We start from the raw sequence: 23562 nt of genomic DNA, 5'->3' as shown, positions 1-23562 counted from the left end.
AGATGATATAAAGGAATTATTATTTTTTAAAAAATTCACTTATGTGTTTGAGAGAGAATGTGGCAGGGAGGGACAGAGGGAGAAAGAATTTTAAGCAGACTCAATGCTGAGCACAGAGCTCAATCTCATAACCCTGAGATCAGGGCCTGAAACCAAGAGTCAGACACTTAAGCAGCTTTCCACCCGAGTGCCTCTAAAGAAAATTATTATTATTATTATTTTTAGGATTTTATTTATTTGACAGAGACACAGCGAGAGAGGGAACACAAGCAGGGGAAGTGGGAGAGGGAGAAGCAGGCTTCCCACTGAGCAGAGAGCCCGATGTGGGGCTCGATCCCAGGACCCTGGGATCATGACTTGAGCCAAAGGCAGACGCTTAACGACTGAGCCAACCAGGCACCCCAAAAATTATTTTTTGAGAGTAGTATTGTTTCATGGTTACCCTAAAAAGATCTTTGCCTTTTAAAAATATGTTTTGAAATATTTATAGATGAAATGAATGACTCCTGGGATTTATTTTAAAATGATCTGGACCTTGTTTGGGTGGGTGTTTGTACAGAGGTAGTAAGACTTTGAGTAAAGCTCAAAGTAAGCTTTGAGTTGATAATTGTAACTAAGTGATGGTACGTGGGGTTTATTTTACTATGTTATTTGTGTAAATGCTTGAAATTTTCCATATTAAGAAATTTTTTTTTTTTTTAAGATTTATTTATTTATTTATTTGACAGAGAGAAATCACAAGTAGATGGAGAGGCAGGCAGAGAGAGAGAGAGGGAAGCAGGCTCCCTGCCGAGCAGAGAGCCCGATGCGGGACTCGATCCCAGGACCCTGAGATCATGACCCGAGCCGAAGGCAGCGGCTTAACCCACTGAGCCACCCAGGCGCCCCCATATTAAGAAATTTAAGTGGTGGGTATGCCTGCCTGGGTGGCTCAGTCAGTTGAGTGTCTGCCTTCAACTCAGGTCATGATCCTAGGGTCCTGGGATCGAGTTTCGAGTCTGGCTCCCTGCTCAGCTGCGAGTCTGCTTCTCCCTCTGCCTGCAATGCCCCATGCATATCCTCTTTCTCTCTGACAAATAAATAAAATCTTAAAAAAAAAAAAAAAAGAAATTTAAGGGGTACCTTTCTGGCTCAGTCCATAGAGCACGAGACTGTTCATCTCAGGGTGGTGAGTTCGAGCCCCACATTGGGTCTAGCAATTACTTGAAAGAAAGAAAGAAATTTAAAATAAAAAGGCACTCGCGCAAAAAAAAAAAAAAAAGAACGTGCTGTGAGATGACCCAAAAGAAATACAACAAGTTTGTTATTTTCATGGCACTTTAAGTTTAGTTAAGGTATAGGATGTTCCCCACAAATTTAGCTTGAAAAATGTATCAGTGAAAACTAATAAATAATAGATTAATGTCAGCCAATTGTTTTTAAAGATTTTATTTATTTATTTATTTATTTGACAGAGAGAGCATAAGTAGGGGGAGTGGCAGGCAGAGGGAGAGGGAGAAACAGGCTCCCCACAGAGCAGGGACCCTGATGTGGGACTCGATTCCAGGACCCCGGGATCATGACCCGAGCCAAAGGCAGTCGCTTAACCAACTGAACCATCCAGGTGTACCTCAGCCAATCTTTTATTTCATTTATTTCATTTATTTATTTATTTATTTATTTTAAAAGATTTTATTTATTTATTTGACAGACAGAGATCACAAGTAGGCAGAGAGGCAGGCAGAGAGAGAGAGAGAGGGAAGCAGGCTTCCTGCGGAGCAGAGAGCCCAATGCGGGGCTCGATCCCAGGACCCTGAGATCATGACCCGAGCCGAAGGCAGCAGCCCAAACCACTGAGCCACCCAGGCGCCCCACAGCCAATCTTTTAAATGCAAAAAATAATAGAGTATGGAAAAGAGTGTAATATATTCTTTTTTTATTATTTTTTTTTATTAATTTTTTATTTTTTATAAACATATATTTTTATCCCCAGGGGTACAGGTGTGTGAATCACCAGGTTTACACACTTCACAGCACTCACCAAAGCACATACCCTCCCCAATGTCCATAATCCCACCCCCTTCTCCCAAATCCCCTCCCCCCACCAACCCTCAGTTTGTTTTGTGAGATTAAGAGTCACTTATGGTTTGTCTCCCTCCCAATCCCATCTTGTTTCATTTATTCTTCTCCTACCCACTTAAGCCTCCATGTTACATCATCACTTCCTCATATCAGGGAGATCATATGGAGTGTAATATATTCTGTTTTGAGAGCTGAAAGCTCAGAAATGTAAGGATCAAATTCTCTGCTATTTTAGCAGACATTTAATATTTATTAAATGAACTTAAAGCCTTACCTTGACTCAGTTATAGCAGCTTAAAATTGCACTTCTTTACCAAGAATTTATTTATATTGAAATGAATTATTGAGCCTTCTTTCTTTTTTTTTTTCCCCCCCTATCCTTCTAGTCTGGAGTTGATCAAAGAGCCTGTTTCCACAAAGTGTGATCACATATTTTGCAAGTAAGTTTGAATGTTTCATGTGGCTCTGTTATTTAGCTTTTTTACTCATTCTTTACAACACAGGAAATACCTAACTTTATAGAAGCTTTAGCTTAAGTGAAAGTTAAGTGTAAAAGAAAAATCGAACTCTGTTTCACTCCAGCTAGGAGTACTTAGAAAACCTGTGGAAGTTGGTTGTAACCATAGTTCCTGGGAAAATATTGGCACATTTATCTAGTGGGATATGAAATCATTCTGAACAGCTGTTTGTGTTTGTGGCCATGGTAAAAGCAGATTGCCAGCAATTGTGCAATAAGCAATTTCCCAGTTTCTCCTTTCTGTTATTTCTGTTCGTCACTCTGCTTTCTCCCTTCTAAGGTTCAATGTTTGCCTGCTTCATAATCCTTGTGAAGATAGGAAAGGATCTGATATCAGTTTATATTTAGGCTGAAATTAATTCATACCAATGATTCAAGTTATATTTACATTTTTAAGGATCTTGCCTTTTGAAGATGTTTCTTGATGAAAGAATTTGGAAAAACATTTGGTAGGTGATTTGGTGGAACAAAGGAGTTCTCTCCTCGTTGTAAAGCCGTGATTGACACTTGCTCTGAATGCCAACTAATTTGTTTTTAGATATTTTTCCTTTTTAAATCGGAAATGAAAGCCATGTCTATGGTAATGAGTTTACCATCACAAAAGGTTATATGATGGCAGAACATGTTTCCCTTCTGCCCCCTAGCCACTGCCTCTCCCTTCCCTCCATCTCTGCACCCAAAGTGGAGCTCAGATTTCCAACCCTGAGATCAAGAGTTGCATGCTCTACTAACTGAACCAGCCAGGTGCCCCCTCAGGAATTTTTTTTTCTTTTTAAGGAATTTTTCAATTCAGGCTTTCTTTTTTTTTTTTAAGATTTTATTTATTTATTTGACAGACAGAGATCACAGGTAGGCAGAGAGGCAGACAGAGAGTGGGGGGAAGCAGGCTCTCTGCCAAGCGGAGAGCCCGATGTGGTGCTCGATCCCAGGATCTTGGGATCATGACCTGAGCTGAAGGCAGAGGCTTTAATCCACTGAGCCACCCAGGCACCCCTAATTCAGGCATTCTTAACTTGGGATTTGTGAATGGTTTTCATGAATGTCCAAGGATTATATTTGGTTTTAAACGTAATTGTATTTTTTTTTAAAGATTTTATTTATCTATTTGACAGAGAGAGAGATCACAAGTAGGCAGAGAGGCAGGCAGAGAGATGGGGAGAAGCAGGCTTCCTGCTGAGCAGAGAACCTGATGCGAGGCTCTATCCCAGGACCCTGAGATCATGACCTGAGCTGAAGGCAGAGGCTTAACCCACTGAGTCACCCAGGTGTCCATTAAACCTAATTGTATTAGGAGCTATAGTCATGTGCAGTTTCCTGGGAAAGACAGTCCATAATTTTCGTCAGATTCTTAGAGTGTTTCCATAACCTAAAAAACGTGAAGAGCTTCTGTGATAAGGATAAGGAGGGCTGGCTGAAGCTGAAGGAAACCTGTTCCCCCCTGGAGGGATTTCCGAACGCTAGCTGGCCCCTTCCTTTGCCTGAGTTCTACTTTATTCTTCCCATTTGTCTGTCCCAATAAGGATCCAGAGCCCATTCCCACTGCCTCTCACCCCTTTCCCATGCCACCCCACTGTCCTAGATCTGCTCCCAAGAATTTCCTTCTGATTTCTGAGGCCCTTCTCCCTGTCAGGTGCCAGACCGCACAACTGATCACTCTGCTTTAAGAATTTCTAGTTTTGTGGCCCCTGGAGGGAATCTTCTCAAACTATTGTGGTGTAGAACTGGTTTCTTTGAGATTGATACTTTTGTGAAACAAAATTTAAAAGTCCCAGTACTGGGATGCCTGGGTGGCTCAGTCGTTGAGGGTCTGCCTTCAGCTCAGGTTGTGATCCTGGTGGTCCTGGGATCAAGCCCTGCATCTGGATCCCTGCTCCATGGGGAGTCTGCTTCTCCCTCTCCCTCCACCTGCCACTCCCCTTGCTTGTGCTGTCTCAATTTCTGTCAAATAAATAAAAAACATCTTTTTTTTTTTTTAAACTTTAAAAAATAAATAAAAGACCCAGTATTTTAAAAGTTATAGATAGATGAAAATTAACCTTTTAAATGCTGAACTTTCACTGTTTCTCCATGAGAATCGTTCTAAAATGTACTGTATGCTCTCCTGTCACCTTGAGTAATGAATACATAATATTATAACGAGTAAAGAAGAGATTGCATTGTGAACATTCATTACTTTGAGAGCTTATGGAAGAAGGAAATTATAGGTAGAGTAAATAATATGAGCAAAGGTATGAAGAGAAGAAAGTAGACCCTCCAGGGAAAAGAAACTAACTTTGCAAACATGTATAGGAGTAGTGCTGGGGGGCGCCTGGGTGGCTCAGTTGGTTGAGTGTCTGACTTTGGCTGTGGTTGTGATCTCTGCAATCCAGGCAAGTGATGAGCCCGTGTCAGGGAGGTTTGATGGCTAGAGACATTAAGATCATGGTATCAGTGAATTCTGGAATTTAGCAATGGGTTGGTACATCAGAGATGTAGAAATAGGCAAGACATGGAAAATCTAGCAAATAGATTGAACATAGTCTCTCAGGAGTCTAGGAGCAAAAATGAACACAAGTGTAGGGTAGTGGTTGTAAGGGAAGAGTCGTGGCAGGGATTCAGCCATAGGATGCTGAGGGTTAGGGTTAAGATTCCTGTCCCTAAGAGACAAGAACATTGGCCCATGAGACTGGGATACCGGGCAAGGAACTTAGGCACTATCTTCAGGATGAAGAGCTCAAGACAGATTCTTAATCATTGGGACTAAATAAAAACTAGAGGTTTGTTCGAGAAGATAGATCTCTAATATTGAAACTGACAAGGTTTGGTGGGACCAGCAACACAGTGGATGCTGAGGTGCTAAGTTATGGAGCACTCAGGGTCTTTATTTCCTTTAACTAAGGCCTGCATTGGTTCATGATCTGTTGGCAGGAATCCAGGGCACCTCCATTGTAATGAAAGGAAGCCAAAAGTCATCCTGCCTTTATTTTGCCCAGACTTAGAACTATTAATTTATTGCTTCCTGCCAGGATAGATTTGGATCAACAGCTCAAAATTAGATGAGTTTCCATAACATTATAAATCTGCTCTGGGTACACACATGCTCAGAAATGAGTACTCTAAACGTCCCCCCAAATTAGTTTGTGTCACTGTGATTTTACTGTTTTCTTATCAGCTTTAAAAATCTGATGCCACTCTTTAGAAAACTTACTACATTGGCTTTAAAAATATATTGTCTTTCCCTAAGCATTGGGCTTTAGAAATTGAAGAGGCTAAAAACTTGGGATGCCTGGCTGGCACGTGACTCTTGGTCTTGGAGTTATTAATTTGAGCCCCACATTGGGTGTGGGGATAAAAAGAAAATACAGTCTTCGGGACGTGTGGGTGACTTGGTCAATTAAGCATCTGCCTCCGGCTCAGGTCATAATCTTAAGGTCCTGGGATCGAGCTCCACATCAAGCTACCTGCTCAGCAGGGAGTCTGCTTCTCCCTCTGCCTACCACTCCTGCTTGTGCCCTCACCTGTGCGTGCTTTCTCTCTGACAAAAAAAAAGAAAAAAAAAAAGACGACTCAGACATTTTTACTGAGAACCTCATATAGTACTTATATATGTGTGTGTTCTCATTTGATTGGCGTATCACATGTATTCCTCAGAGCTCGGGAACAGAATTTAACAAATTCTTCTCAGCCTTGAATGATACACCAATGTTCCATTGATCTGTGGGTACTTTCCTTATCTTAGTCTTTTCAAGTCATGTACAAGTTCATTTTCTCTTTTGAGTTTAGTAAATAACCTTGAGGCATCTGTTCATTTTCTAGCATAAGGAAAGATTGGAACCTATATTTTGGTTGATTTCTACCTACCTAGTTCCCCTGCATTTTTTGTGTAATTATTGTACAGGCTACAACACTCTGTAATGTAGCTTGTCCCTCTTGGCTTAGTTGCTCTATGCTGCAATATTCTATTTGGGAGATTCCCTCCCTTACCTTCCCATGAACTGTGTAATTATACCATTTGCCAGTGTAATGCACTGATTCCTCCTAGGGCCATTATGGTAGCATATGGGTAGGATTTGCATCTTTTCAAGGAGTGGTAGCTTCAGTCTGTGGCTATTTAAATACATACAATGCAGGTAACTTTTTTAAAAGATTTTTTTTATTAACATAAAATGCATTATTAGCCCCAGGGGTACAGGTCTGTGAATCGCCAGGTTTACACACTTCACAGCACTCACCATAGCACATACCCTCCCCAATGTCCATAAACCCACCACCCGCTCCCTCCCCCCTCCCCCCAGCAATCCTCAGTTTGTTTTGTGAGATTAAGAGTCTCTTATGGTTTGTCTCCCTTCTGATCCCATCTTGTTTCATTTATTCTTTTCCTACCCCCTAAACCCCCCACATTGCCTCTCAGCTTCCTCATATCAGGGAGATCATATGATAATTGTCTTTCTCTGATCGACTTATTTCGCTAAGCATAATACCCTCTAGTTCCATTCATGTCCTCGCAAATGGCAAGATTTCTTTTCTTTTTTTTTTAAAGATTTTATTTATTTATTTGACAGAGAAATTGCAAGTACACTGAGAGGCAGGCAGAGAGGCAGAGAGAGAGAGAAGGAAGCAGGCTCCCTGCTGAGCAGAGAGCCCGATGTGGGACTCGATCCCAGGACCCTGAGATCATGACCTGAGCCGAAGGCAGTGGCTTAACCCACTGAGCCACCCAGGCACCCAAGATTTCTTTTCTTTTGATGGCTGCATAGTATTCCATTGTACATATACCACGTCTTCTTTATCCATTCATTTGTTGATGGACATCTAGGTTCTTTCCATAGTTTGGCTATTGTGGACATTGCTGCTATAAACATTCGGGTGCACATGCCCTTTCGGAGCACTACATTTGTATCTGTCTCTCTTTTTTTTTTTTTTTCTTTTTTTGACATACAGAGAGATCACATGTAGGCAGAGAGGCAGGCAGAGAGAGACAGGGGAAGCAGGCTCCCTGCTGAGCAGAGAGCCCAATGCGGGACTTGATCCCAGGACCCTGAGATCATGACCTGAGCTGAAGGTAGAGGCTTAACCCACTGAGCCACCCAGGCGCCCATTACATTTGTATCTTTAGGGTAAATACCCAATAGTGCAATTACTGGGTCGTAGGGTAGCTCTATTTTCAATTTTTTGAAGAACCTCCATGCTGTTTTCCAGAATGGTTGCACCAGCTTGCATTCCCACCAACAGTGTAGGAGGGTTCCCCTTTCTCCACATCCTCGCCAGCATCTGTCATTTCCTGACTTGTTAATTTTAGCTATTCTGACTGGTGTGAGGTGGTATCTCATTGTGGTTTTGATTTGTATTTCCCTGATGCCAAGTGATGCTGAGCACTTTTTCATGTGTCTGATAGCCATCTGGATGTCTTTTTTGCAGAAATGTCTGTTCACGTCCTTTGCCCATTTCTGGATTGGATTATTTGTTTTTTGGGTGTTGAGTTTGATAAGGTTGCAGGTAGCTTGTTGATACCCCTTTCCTTTACACTATAGAATTGTTGAGCACAGCACAGTCATGGAGCATCTGTACAGGTGAAGAAGAAACCTAGTCTCCTTGACTGTTCCTAGGGCCCGTCTGTACTGTCAGATGAAGACAATACAGCAGGGTTGTTGTGTAAAGTAAGAGAGGGCACTGCATGTTTGGGAACATGGTCAGTAAAAAGTGCTCTCTGCTGGCTTAACCATTCCTGCTGCCTTTTCAACTCCCTTTTTTCTTTAATGGTCCTTTTCACTGCCAATGTCTGCTCCCTTCCTGTCACCTCCCTCACCAGAATATTCTGTTCCTTATGATGGCAGGGATTTTATTTTGCCTTTTGCTGAATCCTCTGCATCTAGAACAGTACTGGACATGTAGTAAAGATCGGTGGTATGAGTGAATCCCTGCTCATAATGAGTGTCCCTGCAGCTGTCTCTACTGCTCTCTTCCCTTTTCCCCTTCCTACTTGTATTTTCTCTAAATCTTCTGTCTTCTTCCTAAGGGAATTTTGATCTTCATAGATACCATCAGTCAGTAGGAATAGTATTTTTTTTTAAGGAAGTAGACTTATGAGAATATGTTGCATGTGTCCTTCATGTCTTCCTAGCCATATTTGCTGTCTGAGGTAACCACCAAAATTGTTTTCCAGCCAGAGATGCTCTGAGAGCCCACCTGTCCCAGAAGGCTGGAGCCTTCCTCATTCCTTAGACTTCTAGTGAGTGACTTGGTTTTATGCCAACTATCACGGCACACATTGTGAATATGGAAATGAATACATTTTCTCCCTACCTTGAGCTTTTTTTTTTTTTTTTCATTTTTATTGAAATATAATTTACATGCTATAAAATTCACCCATTTTAAGTGTACAGTTCAGGGTTGTGGGTTTTTGTTTTTGTTTTTGAAGGTTTTTTTTTCCGTATATTCATAATTGTGCAACCATCACTGCAATCTAAGTTTAGAATTTTTTTTTTTTAATTTTTATTTATTTGAGAGAGAGAGAGTGAGTGAGAGAGAGGACCTAAGAGAGGAGGGTCAGAGAAAAGCAGACTCCCCACTGAGCAAGGAGCTTGACTCAGGGTTTGATCCTGAGACTCTGGGAACATTGTGCTCGCTTCGGCAGCACATATACTGAGACTCTAGGAACATGACCTGAGCTGAAGGTAGATGCCTCATTGACTGAGCCATCCAGGCACCCCAAGTTTAGAACATTTTCATCACCCCCCAAAAGAAACCCTGTACCTATTAGTAGCTACTCCCCATTCCCCTTCCATCTCCTCTTTTGCAACCATAAATCTACTTTTTGTCTCTATAGATTTGTCTATTCTGGGTATTTCATATGAGTGGAATCATACAATGTATGACCTTTCGTGTCTGACTACTTTCACTGAACATGATGTTTTCAAAGTTCATATTGTGGCATATCAATACTTCTTTTTTGTGGTCGAATAATATTTCACTGTGTGTATATACCACATTTTGTCTCTTCATTCAGTAGTTGATGGACATTTGGATTGTTTTTGGCTATAATGGGTAATGCTGCTATGAACACTTGTGTACAAGTTTTGTGTGGACTTATGCTTTCATTTCTCCTGGGAAGAAACTTTAGGAGCAGACTTCCAGAGTCATATGGTAACTCTTTATTTAACTTTTTGAGGAACTGCCGAACTGTTTTCCAAAGTAGCTGCGTTGTTTTCTATTCCCACCAGCAATGAAACGAGGATTTCAGTTTCTCCACATCTTCTGCAACACCTATTTTTCTCAATTATTTTTTTTTAAAGATTTTATTTATTCATTTGACAGAGAGAGAAATCACAAGTAGGCAGAGAGTCAGGCAGAGAGAGAGAGAAGCAGGCTCCTGCTGAGCAAAGAGCCCGATGCGGGGCTCGATCCCAGGACACCGAGATCATGACCTGAGCCGAAGGCAGCGGCTTAATCCACTGAGCCACCCAGGCGCCCCTCTAAATTATTTTTTAAAGATTTTATTTATTTATTTCAGATAGAGAGAGAGCATGTGCGCACAAGCCAGGAAGAGGGGCAGAGAGAGAAGCAGGCTCCCTGCTGAGCAGGGAGCTCAGTGCAGGGCTCTATCCCAGGACTCTGGGATCATGACCTGAGCCGAAAGTAGATGCTCAACCGCTGAGCCACCCAGCCATCCCTGCAATACATATTTTTAATTATGGCCATCCTAGTAGATGTAAAGTAGCATCTCATCATGGCTTTGGTTTGCATTTTCCTAATGGCTAATAATATTACGCATCTTTTATGTGCTTATTGACCATTTGTACATCTCCTTTGGAGAAAAATCAAATCCTTTGCCTATTTTTAGTTGGTTTATTTCTCTGTTTATTATTGAGTTGTAAGAGTTATTTATATATGCTGGATATAAGTCTCTTACCAGGTATGTGATTTGCAAATATTTTCTCCCTTTCTGTGGATTGACCCTTTCCTTTCCTTCCTTCCTTCTTTTCTTTCTTTTTAAGAAATTTTATTTATTTGAGAGAGAGAGAGAGAGAGTGTGAGCATGAGTCGGGGAAGTAGGGAGGAGCAGAGGGAGAGGGAGAAGCAGACTCCCTGCTGAGCAGTGAACCGGACACAGGGCTCAATCTCAGGACCCTGAGATCATGACCTGAGCCGAAGGCAGATGCTTAACCAACTCAACTACTCAGGCTCCCCCTGGTCCTCACTTTCTTCATGATATTATTTGTAGCAAAGAAGTTCTTAAGTTTGATTTAGTTCAGAGGCACCTGGGTGGCTTCAATGTATCAATGTATCTATTTTTTTCTTTGGTTGTTTGTGTATTTAAGAAATAATTGCTTGAGCACCTGGGTGGCTCAGTGGGTTAAGCCTCTGCCTTTGGCTCAGGTCATGATCTCAGGGTCCTGGGGTCAAGCCCGACATCGGGCTCCCTGCTCGGTGGGAAGCCTGCTTCTCCCTCTCCCACTCCCCAGCTTGTGCTCCCTCTCTCGCTTTGTCTCTCTGTCAAATAAGTAAAAATAAAAATCTTTAATTAAAAAAAACATTATTCAGGGGCGCCTGGGTGGCTCAGTGGGTTAAGCTGCTGCCTTCGGCTCAGGTCATGATCCCAGGGTCCTGGGATCGAGTCCCACATCGGGCTCTCTGCTGGGCAGGGAACCTGCTTCTTCCTCTCTCTCTTTCAGCCTGCCTCTCTACCTACTTGTGATCTCTGTCTGTCAAATAAATAAATAAAATCTTAAAAAAAAAAAAACAAAAAAAAACATTATTCATTTATTTGACAGAGAGAGAGCTTGTCAGGTGCTTGAAGTCCTAAAAGTGGGTTGTGGGGATCATTGTACAACTCCATCAAGTTACTAAAAGTCATTGAACTGTATACTCACAAATGAGGAGGAGCGTGGTGCTACTTTTTAAAACCTGGTACCTAAATAAATAAAATCTTTTAAGAAGGAGGGGGGGGGTTCCTGGGTGGCGCAGTGGGTTAAAAGCCTCTGCCTTGGGCTCAGGTCATGATCCCAGGGTCCTGGGATGGAGCCCCACATCATGCTATCTGCTCAGCAGGGAGCCTGCTTCCCCCTCCCTCTCTGCCTGCCTCTCTGCCTACTTGTGATCTATTTCTCTCTCTCTCTCTGTCAAATAAATAAATAATCTAAAAAAAAAATAAAAAAGAAAGAAATCATTGCTTAGCCCAAGGTCAAACGGTTTATAGTTTTAGTTCTCACATTTAATTCTGTCATCCATTTTGAGTTAACTTCTTGGATTGTGTGTTAGGGTTCTAGCTTCTTTTTGCATGTGACTATTTGGTTGTCCCAGCACTCTATTTGTTGGTACACTATTCTTTTTTTGTTTAATTATCTTGGTGCTATTGTTGAAAATCAATTGACCTCAGATAGATGGGTTTTTCTGTATTCTCTGTTCTGTTTCATCCATGTGTGTCTGTCCTTATGCCAACAACCACACTGTCTTGATTTACTGTAGCTTTGTAGTGACGTGCTGAGTTTTTAATTATAATCATTTTACTTAAACTATTTATCATTTATATCTCATTATTCAGCGGGAAATAATTATGAATCTATCATTAAATATGCCATATTAACTTTTTAATAAGTTTTATTTGATCATAACAGTCAGCCATATGCATGTAAGTTCAGTTTTCATAGATCATTGCTTATGTAGTTTGGTTTTCTGCTTATCCAGCATCTAAAAACAATTAAAGCCACTGGTTGTAATTCACCTGCCATTACCTTTAAAATGGCTCTTAAGGGCAGTTGTGAGATTATCTTTTCATGGCTATTTGCCTTTTGAATACTCTACCAAAAAAAAAAAGTAACTTGAATTGTTCTTCTCATTTATAATTTATAGATTTTGTATGCTGAAACTTCTCAACCAGAGGAAAGGACCTTCCAAGTGTCCTTTGTGTAAGAATGATATAACCAAAAGGTACTTAATTTGGGTAGTGATGGGAGGTTGGGCTCAACAGTAGGGAAACGTAGAAATTCCTTCATAACAGAGCTGGTGCTCCTGTCAAACTATTCATCAGTAGAAAAATGTATAAACGAGTATTGGGTTGACAGAGTAAATTATTTCTGAAGTCATTTTCTTGAAAGTTTTGTGGTAGGTCTGTCTCACAAAGGTATTAGCAATTCATTGCCTCTTTCTAATGCTTCTGAATGGCATAAAAAGTGCAGTCTTACCTAATGTGGGAATGTACCATTCTGCCCCCTTTGTCTCCAGGTCCTGCTTTTCTTTTTCTTTCTTGTGCTTGTTTCTACTTAATTATACACACACAGTGTGTTTATACATTTTGGGTCCCTCCCACCAGGATATAAGTTCTTTTAGGACACTGACTTTTTCTGTCGCCGCCAATGCTGTTTTTCAATGTTTGGCACAGGGTACTCACTTAGATATTTAAAGGAATAAATGAATTATATTGTCCTACAACTTTCCTAAACCAAAATCTCTCTTTGGACATTATCATCTATGATGTGGGAAACAAAGGCAGAAGAAAAATTACTAAACTTCCTTACTACATACAGCCCATTGACAAGTCCCTGAAACAGGCAGAGTGACGTTCTTCTAGGGACTCAACTGCTTCCATGTTGACACTTTGCTAAGGGTAAATGGCAATCTTAGCCTGACCCTCTAGGATCTTTTTAAGTCTATTTAACATATAAAAATTCCTTTATCTCTACCCTCCAAGATCCATATTGGCAATCATCTGCCAAGCATATGACCCACTGATATTCATCTGAAGAGTCTCATGACTAAGGTTTTATTAGACAGTAATAAATGACCTTTTCTTTACGATAGCTAGCCCCCTTAAGGTCCTGGATACCTTGCTTCCAAAATTCCTTAGAGACTTACACTACCCCTAACCCCTTCCCAACTTGAAAGTGTATAATGGGCTATTTACGTTACATTGAAGTAACATAGTCATCATTTCACAGAAATCCCTGAAAGCTCAAATTAGGAGGTTGGATAGATGAAGTTCAGTTGTTAAGAATGGTAGGTTCTCTATGCAGTGAATTTATATCTACTATTGATTCAGAGTACAGTGTTTTAGATAGTAACAGGCTTTGGGTAGGCTTGAATGGCAAAAAAAAAAAAATTATGAGAACAACCAATTCTGCCACACAGTTTGTTTTGATGTTTTGATGATAGTGTAAGGTCACTAATAGCTCTTTTCTTGAATGTATTTTTACTGTTGCTACATCTGGCTTTTTGTTTACATATCTTTCCTTATTCTAGTGTCCTTAAAAAGTTGGTAATCCTTTGCTGAGTGTGTTTCTCAAACAATTTAATTTCAGAAGCCTACAAGAAAGTACAAGATTTAGTCAACTAGTTGAAGAGCTGTTGAAAATCATTCATGCTTTTGAGCTTGACACGGGATTGCAGTGTAAGTGTTGCATAGCCCCAGGGGCCAGCACTCAAGTGGCTGTCCATTAAAACTCAGGAAGTTTTCACAGTTATTCTGTGAAGAGGCAATGACACCTTTTGGTCTAGGTTAATTTTAAGTCTTTATCTGTGATTTATTTTTTAAATCATTCCCACTGATCTCACACCTCATTTTATAAGTCCTGAGATACACATTTTTCACAGTTTAGCATCTCCAAAATTAGGAACAATTTACCACCTGTGTTGTGCCATTGTTAATTTAGTATGTTTTCTCTCTAAGTGGGCCAGAAAATAATTGTGTGTCTTGCATCATTGGTACCTTGGATTTAATGAAATATGATATTAATACACAAATATGTTAGTGCTGAAGTAGGAAGAAAAAGATTAGAAATAATTTTGACAGTCTGTATGTTTCCTAGGAGTAGACTTTCCAAAGTAGATTAAAAAAATGATAGGTAAGCTTTAATGCATTGTCTTAACAAACCAGATAGCTCATACACAGGATTTCTTTTGGTTCTTTGATACAGTTACTGTGTTGTTTTAAACTATAACAATAACATTTTCCTTTGTAATTCATAGTTGCAAACAGCTATAACTTTTCAAAAAAAGAAAATAACTCTCCTGAGCACCTAAAGGAGGAAGTTTCTATTATCCAAAGTATGGGCTATCGAAACCGTGCCAAAAGACTTCGACAGAATGAACCTGAAAACCCCACCTTGGTAAAGCCATTTTCATTTATTCTGGTAACATCTTTTGACTGAGCATTTTGAATTAGTGAAGGTGCTAGATGCTCATGGATTTATATAAAAAGGCAGTAAACATCGGTTTGTAAATAGTTAACATGGACTTACATAAAAAGGCAGTAAACATAAAAAGTTAGAGCCACCTGGGTGGCTCAGTCGGTTAAGTGTCCAAATACTGGTTTCAGCTCAGGTCATGATCTGGGGTCCTGGGATCAAGCCCCACATTGGACTCTGTGCTCAATGCAGAGTCTGCTTCAGATTCTCTCTCCCTCTCCCTCCTGCTTGATCGCTAATAAATAAATAAAATATATATATATTTTTTATTTTAAAGATTTTTATTTATTTATTTGACAGAGATCACAAGTAGGCAGAGAGAGGAAGGGAAGCAGGCTCCCCGCTGAGCAGGGTGCCCAATGTGGAGCTTGATCCCAGGACTCTGGGATCATGACCTGAGCGGAAGGCAGAGGCTTTAACCGACTGAGCCACCCAGGCACCCCAATAAATAAAATCTTTAAAAAAATAAAAACTGCTTAAGAAAAAGGCGCTAAACAAGGTCAGATAGTAAATTAAATTCTTAGTCGAGAGTTAGAAATGCCAAGAGAAGGTCCATGTACTTAGTGTGGGCAAGAGAGAGCTTCTGGGTCCATCCCCTGCTTTAGTGCTTTTATCCATTCTAATGTTTGTCTAAAATAGCCTTGAGGTCACTGATGACTTTAAGATTTGAGCTTGCTAGTTTTTAAAATAATCACCTCACAGCAATTCTTCAGGCATGAGGAAGTGTCTTCTAATTTATTTTCTTTGAAAAGTTGCCTGGGAAATAAAGTCGGTCTTTACCATTTGAAAATTGCTTCAACTTAAAAGGTGTAATTGTCAAAGAAAATGCAGTGATTTGCTCTGTTTTTACTTGCGCATGAATGAATAATGCAGATCTTAAAAATAATAGTTCTCATCGTACCAGTATTCATTTTTCAGTAGATGTTAAAGAACTCAAAAAGAAGGAAAGCTTCATCAAAGTGATATTGGATTTTTAAATATTCTTTCCTGTACTGAATGTTCCTGGGATTGCTGGGTTTTTATTCATAACCCTGTTATCAGATGTGATTAGAAATGTAAACTAATGATTCTCATTCCCTTTCTATATTATAATACAAAGCATTAGCTTCAAAATACACTTTTCTTCAAAAAAATTACATAGATAATACATATTCAGTTTAGAAATGTTTAAAACAACACAGAGAGGAAAAAATATTTAAACCACACATAACTCATATATTTTGATTTGTAGTTTGCCAAGTGTTTTTTCCAGTTGTCAAATTTTAGTTAGTTATAATAGTCTCTTTTGTCCATGGCCTGGAGTTTCCTTTCAAGAAAAGAAACACAGAACTGGTTTCAACAATTGATTGATCGTTCTTTACTGTACTGCTTAGCAGGAAACCAGTCTTAGTGTCCAACTCTCTGACCTTGGAATTCTGAGATCTCTGAGGACAAAGCAGCAGATACAGCCTCAGAATAAGTCTGTCTACATTGAATTGGGTAAGAGACACAGATTTTGTAAATTTAGAATGATCGTTGCTGGATTGTGGTCTTACAGTTATACCAAAAGCCTCATAATTTATACAATGTCAGGGAAATTTGGGAAGTGGAAATACAATAATTTTATTTTCCTTGCCTTACGGTGTGTTACAAATAGGGTAAATGATGTAGCACTCACCACTTCGTAAAACAAGACCCTTATTTTATAAAGAGAACAAAAGGAAGTGTGTCTTGATTATACTGTGTAAACATGCTTTGTGAGGATGGAGAGTAGGGATAAGAAATAACATGATGGGATGGCCACAGCATTTGAAGGGATTCAGGATATATTGTACTAGACTAGGAAGACTTTTTTTTTTTTTAAAGGAAGACTTTTAAGAAGACCTGAGCTCAGTTCAAACAGGTCTCTCTAATTGTCTTATCTGTTAGAATGCATTTATAATTGGAAAGAGTGACCTTTTTGGGGCTGCCAAGCACCACCATATGTCTATCATAGCACTTACCAGATTCTCTACCTACATGTTTTTTCCCTGCTTGAAGATCATAAGTCCCGAGACAACAGGTGTTATCATAAAAATAGTATTTAGGAGAACTCACTGAAGTCTAGATACTGTTAGGACTTACTTGCATAACTCATGTAAGATCCACGGCAACCCCCTGAGGTTGTTAATATTATTGTACTTATTTTGCCCATGAGCAAATAGAGGCACACGGAGGTTAAGACATTTTGTTGAGCTAACAAAGATAGCAAGTGGCAGAGCTATAATTCAAACTTGGGAATTCTGGCATCAGAGCCCAAGCTTGTAACCACGTCTCTGCGTTACCTGCCATATGTTTCATCGTGTCTGCGGATTTTATACATAGTGAGTGTGTGGTAATAGTTCTTGAATGAATATCTGTTGTGCAACAAGTACATCTCATGACTTTAACCCTTTCAGTAAAAATCCTTTTACTGATTTGTTATCTGGGGAATTTTTTTTAGGATCTGATTCTTCTGAAGATACAGTTAATAAGGCAAGTTACTGCAGGTGAGTTAAAGCCTTTGTCTGTGAAGTTGGCATTTTTGTATTTAGTTAATAAATATTAAGGATTGGTATTTAGGTTAGAATCATGGCATTGGAATAGACCTTAGAGGTCATTTACTTTTTATAGTTGAGACAACATGTCTTAGTGGAGTCCAGAAGAGTGTAAACAGAATTCTGCTCAGACTTGCTTCCAGCAGATGGTTGTGTCTAACTTAGTTCCTCGTGCACAGTAGTATTTTGGCTCATGAAAATATTAAAGGACTTCATTTTCAATTATTTTTCTGTTCCTTAATTTCATCTATCTCTCAAGCTTTGTCTACATGAATTATACAATGATCTGTTATCCCCCATCCCCCAACTGGGTTACCTGTCAAATTGCTTTCCTTAGGAATGATTGCTTGACCCTAGAATCTGTGATGTCTTGTCTGAACTATGCTGGTACCATTGCCAGTCAGATCTTGTTCGCAAATGACTTTTTCCTCACCTCTCATTGGGAGGAAATGTTTTTTAGCTGGAAGGGAAGCACAGAGGCAGTGTTGCATTCTATTGTAATGTCCGCTCTATCCCAGTGCTCCTTTTAAGTGTCTTTGCTCTTGCTTTCTCATTAAGATACACTTTTATTTATTTATTTTTTAAAGATTTTGTTTATTCATTTGACAGATCACAAGTAGGCAGAGAGGCAGGCGTGGTGAGCGGAGGGAGCAGGCTCCCTGCTGAGCAGAGAGCCTGTTGCGGGGCTCCATCCTGGGACACAGGGATCATGACCTGAGCTGAAGGCAGAGGCTTTAACCCACTGAGCCACCCAGGCGCCCCTAAGATACACTTTTAAATTATGCTGAGTTTTTTTTTTTTCTATCTTTGAGCTATTGTTTGTCTACCATTTAAATTTTAATTCTCTTTTGCTCATCCATAAAGCAATGTATCTGTGCAACTCCGCTGATTTTTATGACTATTTCTCCTCAGTCTTTGACCGTTTGATTTTGGCTGGAAGTTACTAAAGCAGAGTACAAATTTCAAAAAGTCAAATCAAATTGATCAACTTACTGCAGTCATACCTAGAGGAGCTGAAATACTTGATCTTGCCTATTTGACAACTCTGTGAGCGTAAAACTAGTGTTTTCTCATTGAAGCTTCTGTCTTTTCTCTGTAGTGTGGGAGATGATGAGTTGTTACAAATCACCCCTCAAGGATCCAGGGCTGAAGCCAGTTTGAATCCTGCAAAAAAGGGTAATGACAAGTCTTCCCAACTTAACAGGAACTGAAGAGAGAATGGGTAGATTCTATACTGTAATCAGATTATTCTGAAGCACATTTGGGACTTTTATAATTCACAACATCTCTTTGCAGAGTTAGAATGTCTTTCTCCAATGTCATGATACAGGCTGATTTTTTTCAATGGCATGAGGCTGATGTGATTATAATAGTACCCTGTGTAACTGGTTGTTACCTTTTACATTTAATTGATGTGTTTGTGTTTCATCTTTTATGCACTAGTATTTAAATATAGGGAGTATGAGTCTGAAGATAGAACAGAGTGCTGTCTAGCTCATTCCCAGTCTGCTTTTAGTCCACTGTCAGAGGTTAGGGAAATAGGAGGTGTGGTTTATCAACAGGGAGAATTCTGAAATTAAGTATTTGGGGTAGAAATAATGAGAATCTAGATAAATAGGAATTCTGTGAAAGTGCATGAGCTACATCTTTTGTATACTTGGTGGTGGATGAAGTCAGGTTCTCTGAAAATAGCCATGTACTTTATTTCCACCCCCAAGTTGTATTACGTGTACGTGTTTCTTCATGAGAGTTCAGTTTTTAAGCACCTTGTTGTTTTTGTATGCTTTCAGCTGCTTGTGAAATTTCTGAGGACATAACAAATAGTGAACGCCATCAATCCGATAATAAAGATTTGACCACCACTGAGAAGCATGCAACTGAGAAGCATCCAGAAAAGTATCAGGGTATTTCTGTTTCAGACTTGCATGTGGAGCCATGTGGCACAAATACTCATGCCAGCTCATTACAGCATGAGAACAGCAGTTTATTACTGACTAAAGACAGAATGAATGTAGAAAAGGCTGAATTCTGTAATAAAAGCAAACAGCCTGCCTTAGCAAGGAGCCAACAGAGCAGATGGGCTGAAAGTAAGGAAACATGTAATGATAGGCAGACTCCCAGCACAGAGAGAAAGGTACTTCTGAAAGCTGATCCCCTGTGTGGGAGAAGAGAACCGAAGAAGCAGAAACCTCTACGCTCTGACAGTCCTAGAGATTCCCAAGATGTTCCTTGGATAACACTGAATAGTAGCATACAAAAAGTGAATGAGTGGTTTTCCAGAAGCGATGAAATGTCAACTTCCGATGATGACTCACATGACGGGGGATCTGAATCGAAGACCGAAGTAGCCGGTGCAGTAGAAGTTCCAAACGAAGTGCACGTATGTTCCGGTTCCTCTGAGAAAATAGACTTAATGGCCAGCGAGCCTCAGGATGCTCTGATATGTGAACGCGAAAGAGTCCACACCAAGTCCGTAGAGAGTAACATCGAAGATAAAATATTTGGGAAAACCTACCGGAGGAAGGCAAGCCTCCTTAACGTGAGCCACACGAGCGAAGATCTGCTTATAGGAGTGTGTGCTGTAGAACCTCAGACAGTTCAAGCCCATCCCCTCACGAGTAAAGCAAAGCGTAAAAGGAGAACTACAGCAGGCCTTCATCCTGAGGATTTTATCAAGAAAGTAGATCTGACCATCGTTCCAAAGACTCCTGAAAAGCTAGTTGAGGGAACCGACCAATTCGAGCGAAGTGGTCATGTGACGAAGATTAGAAATAATGGTCCCGAGGATGAAATAAAAGATGATTATGTTCAGACCGAGAAAACTGCTAACCCAACAGAATCCCTGGAAAAAGAATCTGCTTTCAGAAGCAGAGCTGAACCCATAAGCAGCAGTATAACCAAGATGGAACTGGAATTAAATAGCTCCTGTTCGAAAGCCCTTAAGAAGAACAGGCTGCGGAGGAAGTCCTCCACCAGGCACGGCTGTGCGCTTGAATTCGTAGTCAGTCGAAATCCAAGCCCGCCTGATCGCAGTGAACTGCAGATCGATAGCTGTTCTAGCAGTGAGGAGATGAAGAAAGAACCTGCGGACCAGATGCCAGTCAGACGCAGCAAAACACTTCAGCTCCTGGAAGAGGAAGAACCTGCAGCTGGACCCAAGAAGGGCAGGAAGCCAGGTGAACAGATACATAAGAGACTTGCCAGTCATGCTTTTCCAGAGCTGAGTTTAACAAACGTACCAGGGGGCTTTGCTAACTGTTCGAGTTCTAATAAACCTCAAGAGTCTGTCCACCCTAGCCTCCGAAGAGAAGACATAGAAGAGAGCCGAAGAACGACTCAAGTGTCTGGTAGTACCAGAGATCCCAAAGAGCTGCTACTGAGTGGAGGAAGAGGTTTGCAAATTGAAAGATCTGTAGAGAATACCAGTGTTTCCTTGGTACCTGATACGGATTGTGGCACTCAGGACAGTATCTCGTTGCTGGAAGCCGACACCGTAAGGAAGGCAAAAACTGCACCAAATCAACGTGCGAGTCTGTGCACAGTAATTGAACACCCCAAGGAAACTATCCACAGTTGTTCTAAAGATACTAAGAACGGCCCAGAAGGCTTTGTGGATCCACTGACGTGCGAAGATAACCACACTCAGGAGACAAGCATAGAAATGGAAGAGAGTGAACTTGATACACAGTATTTACGCAACACGTTCAAGGTTTCAAACCGTCAGTCATTTGCTCTGTTTTCAAATCCAAGAGATCCAGAAAACGACTGTGCAATGGTCTATGCCCACTCTGGGGCCTTAAGGAAACAAAGTCCAAAAGTCACTCCTGAATGTGGACAAAAAGAAGAGAATCTGGGAAGGCAAGAGTCTGAAATCAAGCATGCGCAGGCAGTTCCTGCGATGGCGGGCTTTTCTGCAGTTATTGAGGAAGCTCAGAAGCCAGAAGATTATGCCAAATGTAGCCTCAAAGGAGGCTCTAACCTTTGTCAGTCATCTCAGTTCAGAGGCAAGGAAACTGAACTTCTTATTGCAAATAACTGTGGATTTTCCCAAAATCCTTATCATATACCACCACTTCCTCCCATCAGATCAGGTATTAAAACTCTTTGTAACAAAAACCCGTCAGAAGAAAGGTTTGAGCAGCATTCAATGTCACCAGAAAGAGCAGTGGGAAATGAGAGCGTCATTCAGAGTACAGTGAGCACAATTAGCCAAAATAACATCAGAGAAAGCTCGTTGAGAGAAGTCAGCTCCAGCAGTGTTAATGAAGTAGGTTCCAGTACAAACGAAGTAGGCTCTAGTACTAATGAAGTAGGTTCCAGTGGAGAAAACATGCAGGCAGAACTAGGTAGAAACCGGGGACCTCAATTAAATGCTATGCTCAGGTTAGGTCTTATGCAACCTGAAGTCTGTAACCAAAATTGTAAAGATCCGGAAATGAAAAGTCAAGGAGAAAATGAAGGTATAGTTCTGTCTGTTAATGCAGATTTCTCCCCATGTCTAATTTCGGATAACCCCGAACAACCTATGGGAAGTAGTCATGCTTCTCAGGTTTGTTCGGAGACACCCGATGACCTGTTAAATGGTGACAAAATAAAGGGGAAAATCAGCTATGCTGAAAGTGACGTTAAAGAAAGATCTGCTGTCTTTAGCAAAAATGTCCAGAAAGGAGAATTCAGAAAGAGCCCTAGCCCTTTAGACGATACACTTTTGGCCCAAGGGCAGAAAAGAAGGGCCAGGAAATTAGAGTCCTCAGAAGAGAACACGTCTAGTGAGGAGGAAGAGCTTCCCTGCTTCCAACACTTACTATTTGGCAAAGTAGCCAACACACCTTCTCAGGCTACCAGTCACAATGCTGTTGCTGCAGAGGGTCCGTCTAAAAAAACAGAGGAGAACCTAGACTCACAGAAGAGTAGTTTAAGTGACCTCAGTAACCAGGTACCATCAGCAAAGGCATCCCAGGAACATCACCTGAGTGAGGAAACGAGGTGTTCTGGTAGCTTATTCTCTTCACAGTGCAGTGCTTTGGAAGACATGACCGTTAATACAAATACCCAGGATCCTTTCTTGATGTTTGATGCTCCTTCCGAACAAGTGAGGCATCAGTCTGAAAACCTGGATGCTCTGAGTGACAAGGAATTGGTTTCAGATGATGATGAAAGGGAACTTGGTCTGGAAGAAGATAATCACGAAGAACAGAGTGTGGATTCGGACTTAGGTACTGGAACCAGGTTTTTGTGTTTGCCCCCATCTAGTTTCTAGTTTTCTAGAAATGAGCTAACTGTTGGTGCCTTGTCGGGGAGAACATTTTACAAATTTCCAAGTGCAACTAAAGTCACTGCTTCTTAAACTTTACACATGTTCCTCTAAGGTGCCTTTCCTTAAAAGTGCTTTACCCAGCTGGCACATCTTCTCTGTTTGAATGAGATCTAATTGTTGGCTGACTTGTTTCTGGTTTGCTATTGTTATGACTTCCAAGAGGAAATCTGGGTGTCCCAAAACAAGGAACATAATCATTCTGCATAATACAAAAGTGAAGTTTGTTCTGCCAGTAGGAAGACGGGTATGGCCAGTTGTGGTACGTGCTGTTTTTATATCTGAAACTATTTTTATCATCATTTAAGGTGAAGTGGCATCCGGGTACCAGAGTGAAACAAGCTTCTCTGAAGACTGTTCGAGGTTGTCCTCTCAGAGTGATATTTTAACCACACAGGTGAAAAGTTTGTGTGGGTGTGTATGTGTGTATGTCATGTTCTCTGCATTCAGTAGCGCGTACCCCACATTCTGACATTTGCTCGTATGATCCTTTTTTATTTTTTATAAGATTTTATTTATTTATTTGACAGAGATCACAAGTAGGCAGAGAGAGGGGGAAGCAGGCTCCCCGCTGAGCAGGGAGCCCAATGCGGGGCTTGATCCCAGGACCCTGAGATCATGACCTGAGCCAAAGGCAGAGGCTTAACCCACTGAGCCATCCAGGCGCCCTGCTTGTATCATCCTTTAGAATCAATGGTCTAACTGTTGTATGTGGTGCCTCATTTCCTCAAAGGAGATTGTAAGCATCTGAACCGAACTCATGCTGCCTTTCATTTCCCACTCACACACACATACACAGCAGCTGGCTGAGAACACTCAATCCGAATTTAATGAGTAAGCTAAACCTTCAAAACAAATTCTCCCTATAGCAAAAAATATCTATGAAAACACTACTGTATCAAAGAGAGGGATATGGTTATTTTTGGGACCAAAGTGGAGCCTATAGAGTTCTCTTTC

General features: G+C 40.7%; 1 protein-coding gene across 33 annotated transcripts in view; it reads left to right on the top strand.

Moving 5' to 3' along the window:
* BRCA1 (BRCA1 DNA repair associated) overlaps nucleotides 1–23562 on the top strand; it is a 65406-nt gene that overhangs the window by 10484 nt on the left and 31360 nt on the right. For 7 of the 33 annotated variants that reach the window (XM_082706178.1, XM_082706208.1, XM_082706205.1 and 4 more), the window contains exons 3-11: nucleotides 2448–2501; nucleotides 12407–12484; nucleotides 13852–13940; nucleotides 14519–14658; nucleotides 16113–16215; nucleotides 17198–17243; nucleotides 18391–18467; nucleotides 19082–22507; nucleotides 22914–23002. In XM_082706178.1, the coding sequence (XP_082562304.1) occupies nucleotides 2448–2501; nucleotides 12407–12484; nucleotides 13852–13940; nucleotides 14519–14658; nucleotides 16113–16215; nucleotides 17198–17243; nucleotides 18391–18467; nucleotides 19082–22507; nucleotides 22914–23002 (4102 nt within the window). Of the gene's footprint in view, nucleotides 1–2447; nucleotides 2502–12406; nucleotides 12485–13851; nucleotides 13941–14518; nucleotides 14659–16109; nucleotides 16216–17197; nucleotides 17244–18390; nucleotides 18468–19081; nucleotides 22508–22913; nucleotides 23003–23562 lie in introns of all 33 variants that reach the window. The other 26 variants (XM_082706209.1, XM_082706207.1, XM_082706188.1 and 23 more) reach the window with 9 other exon arrangements.

The sequence above is a fragment of the Mustela nivalis genome (assembly GCF_964662115.1).
Source record: "Mustela nivalis genome assembly, chromosome: 17".
NCBI classification, from domain to species: domain Eukaryota; kingdom Metazoa; phylum Chordata; class Mammalia; order Carnivora; family Mustelidae; genus Mustela; species Mustela nivalis.
This window is presented reverse-complemented; position numbering and strand designations above follow the sequence as displayed.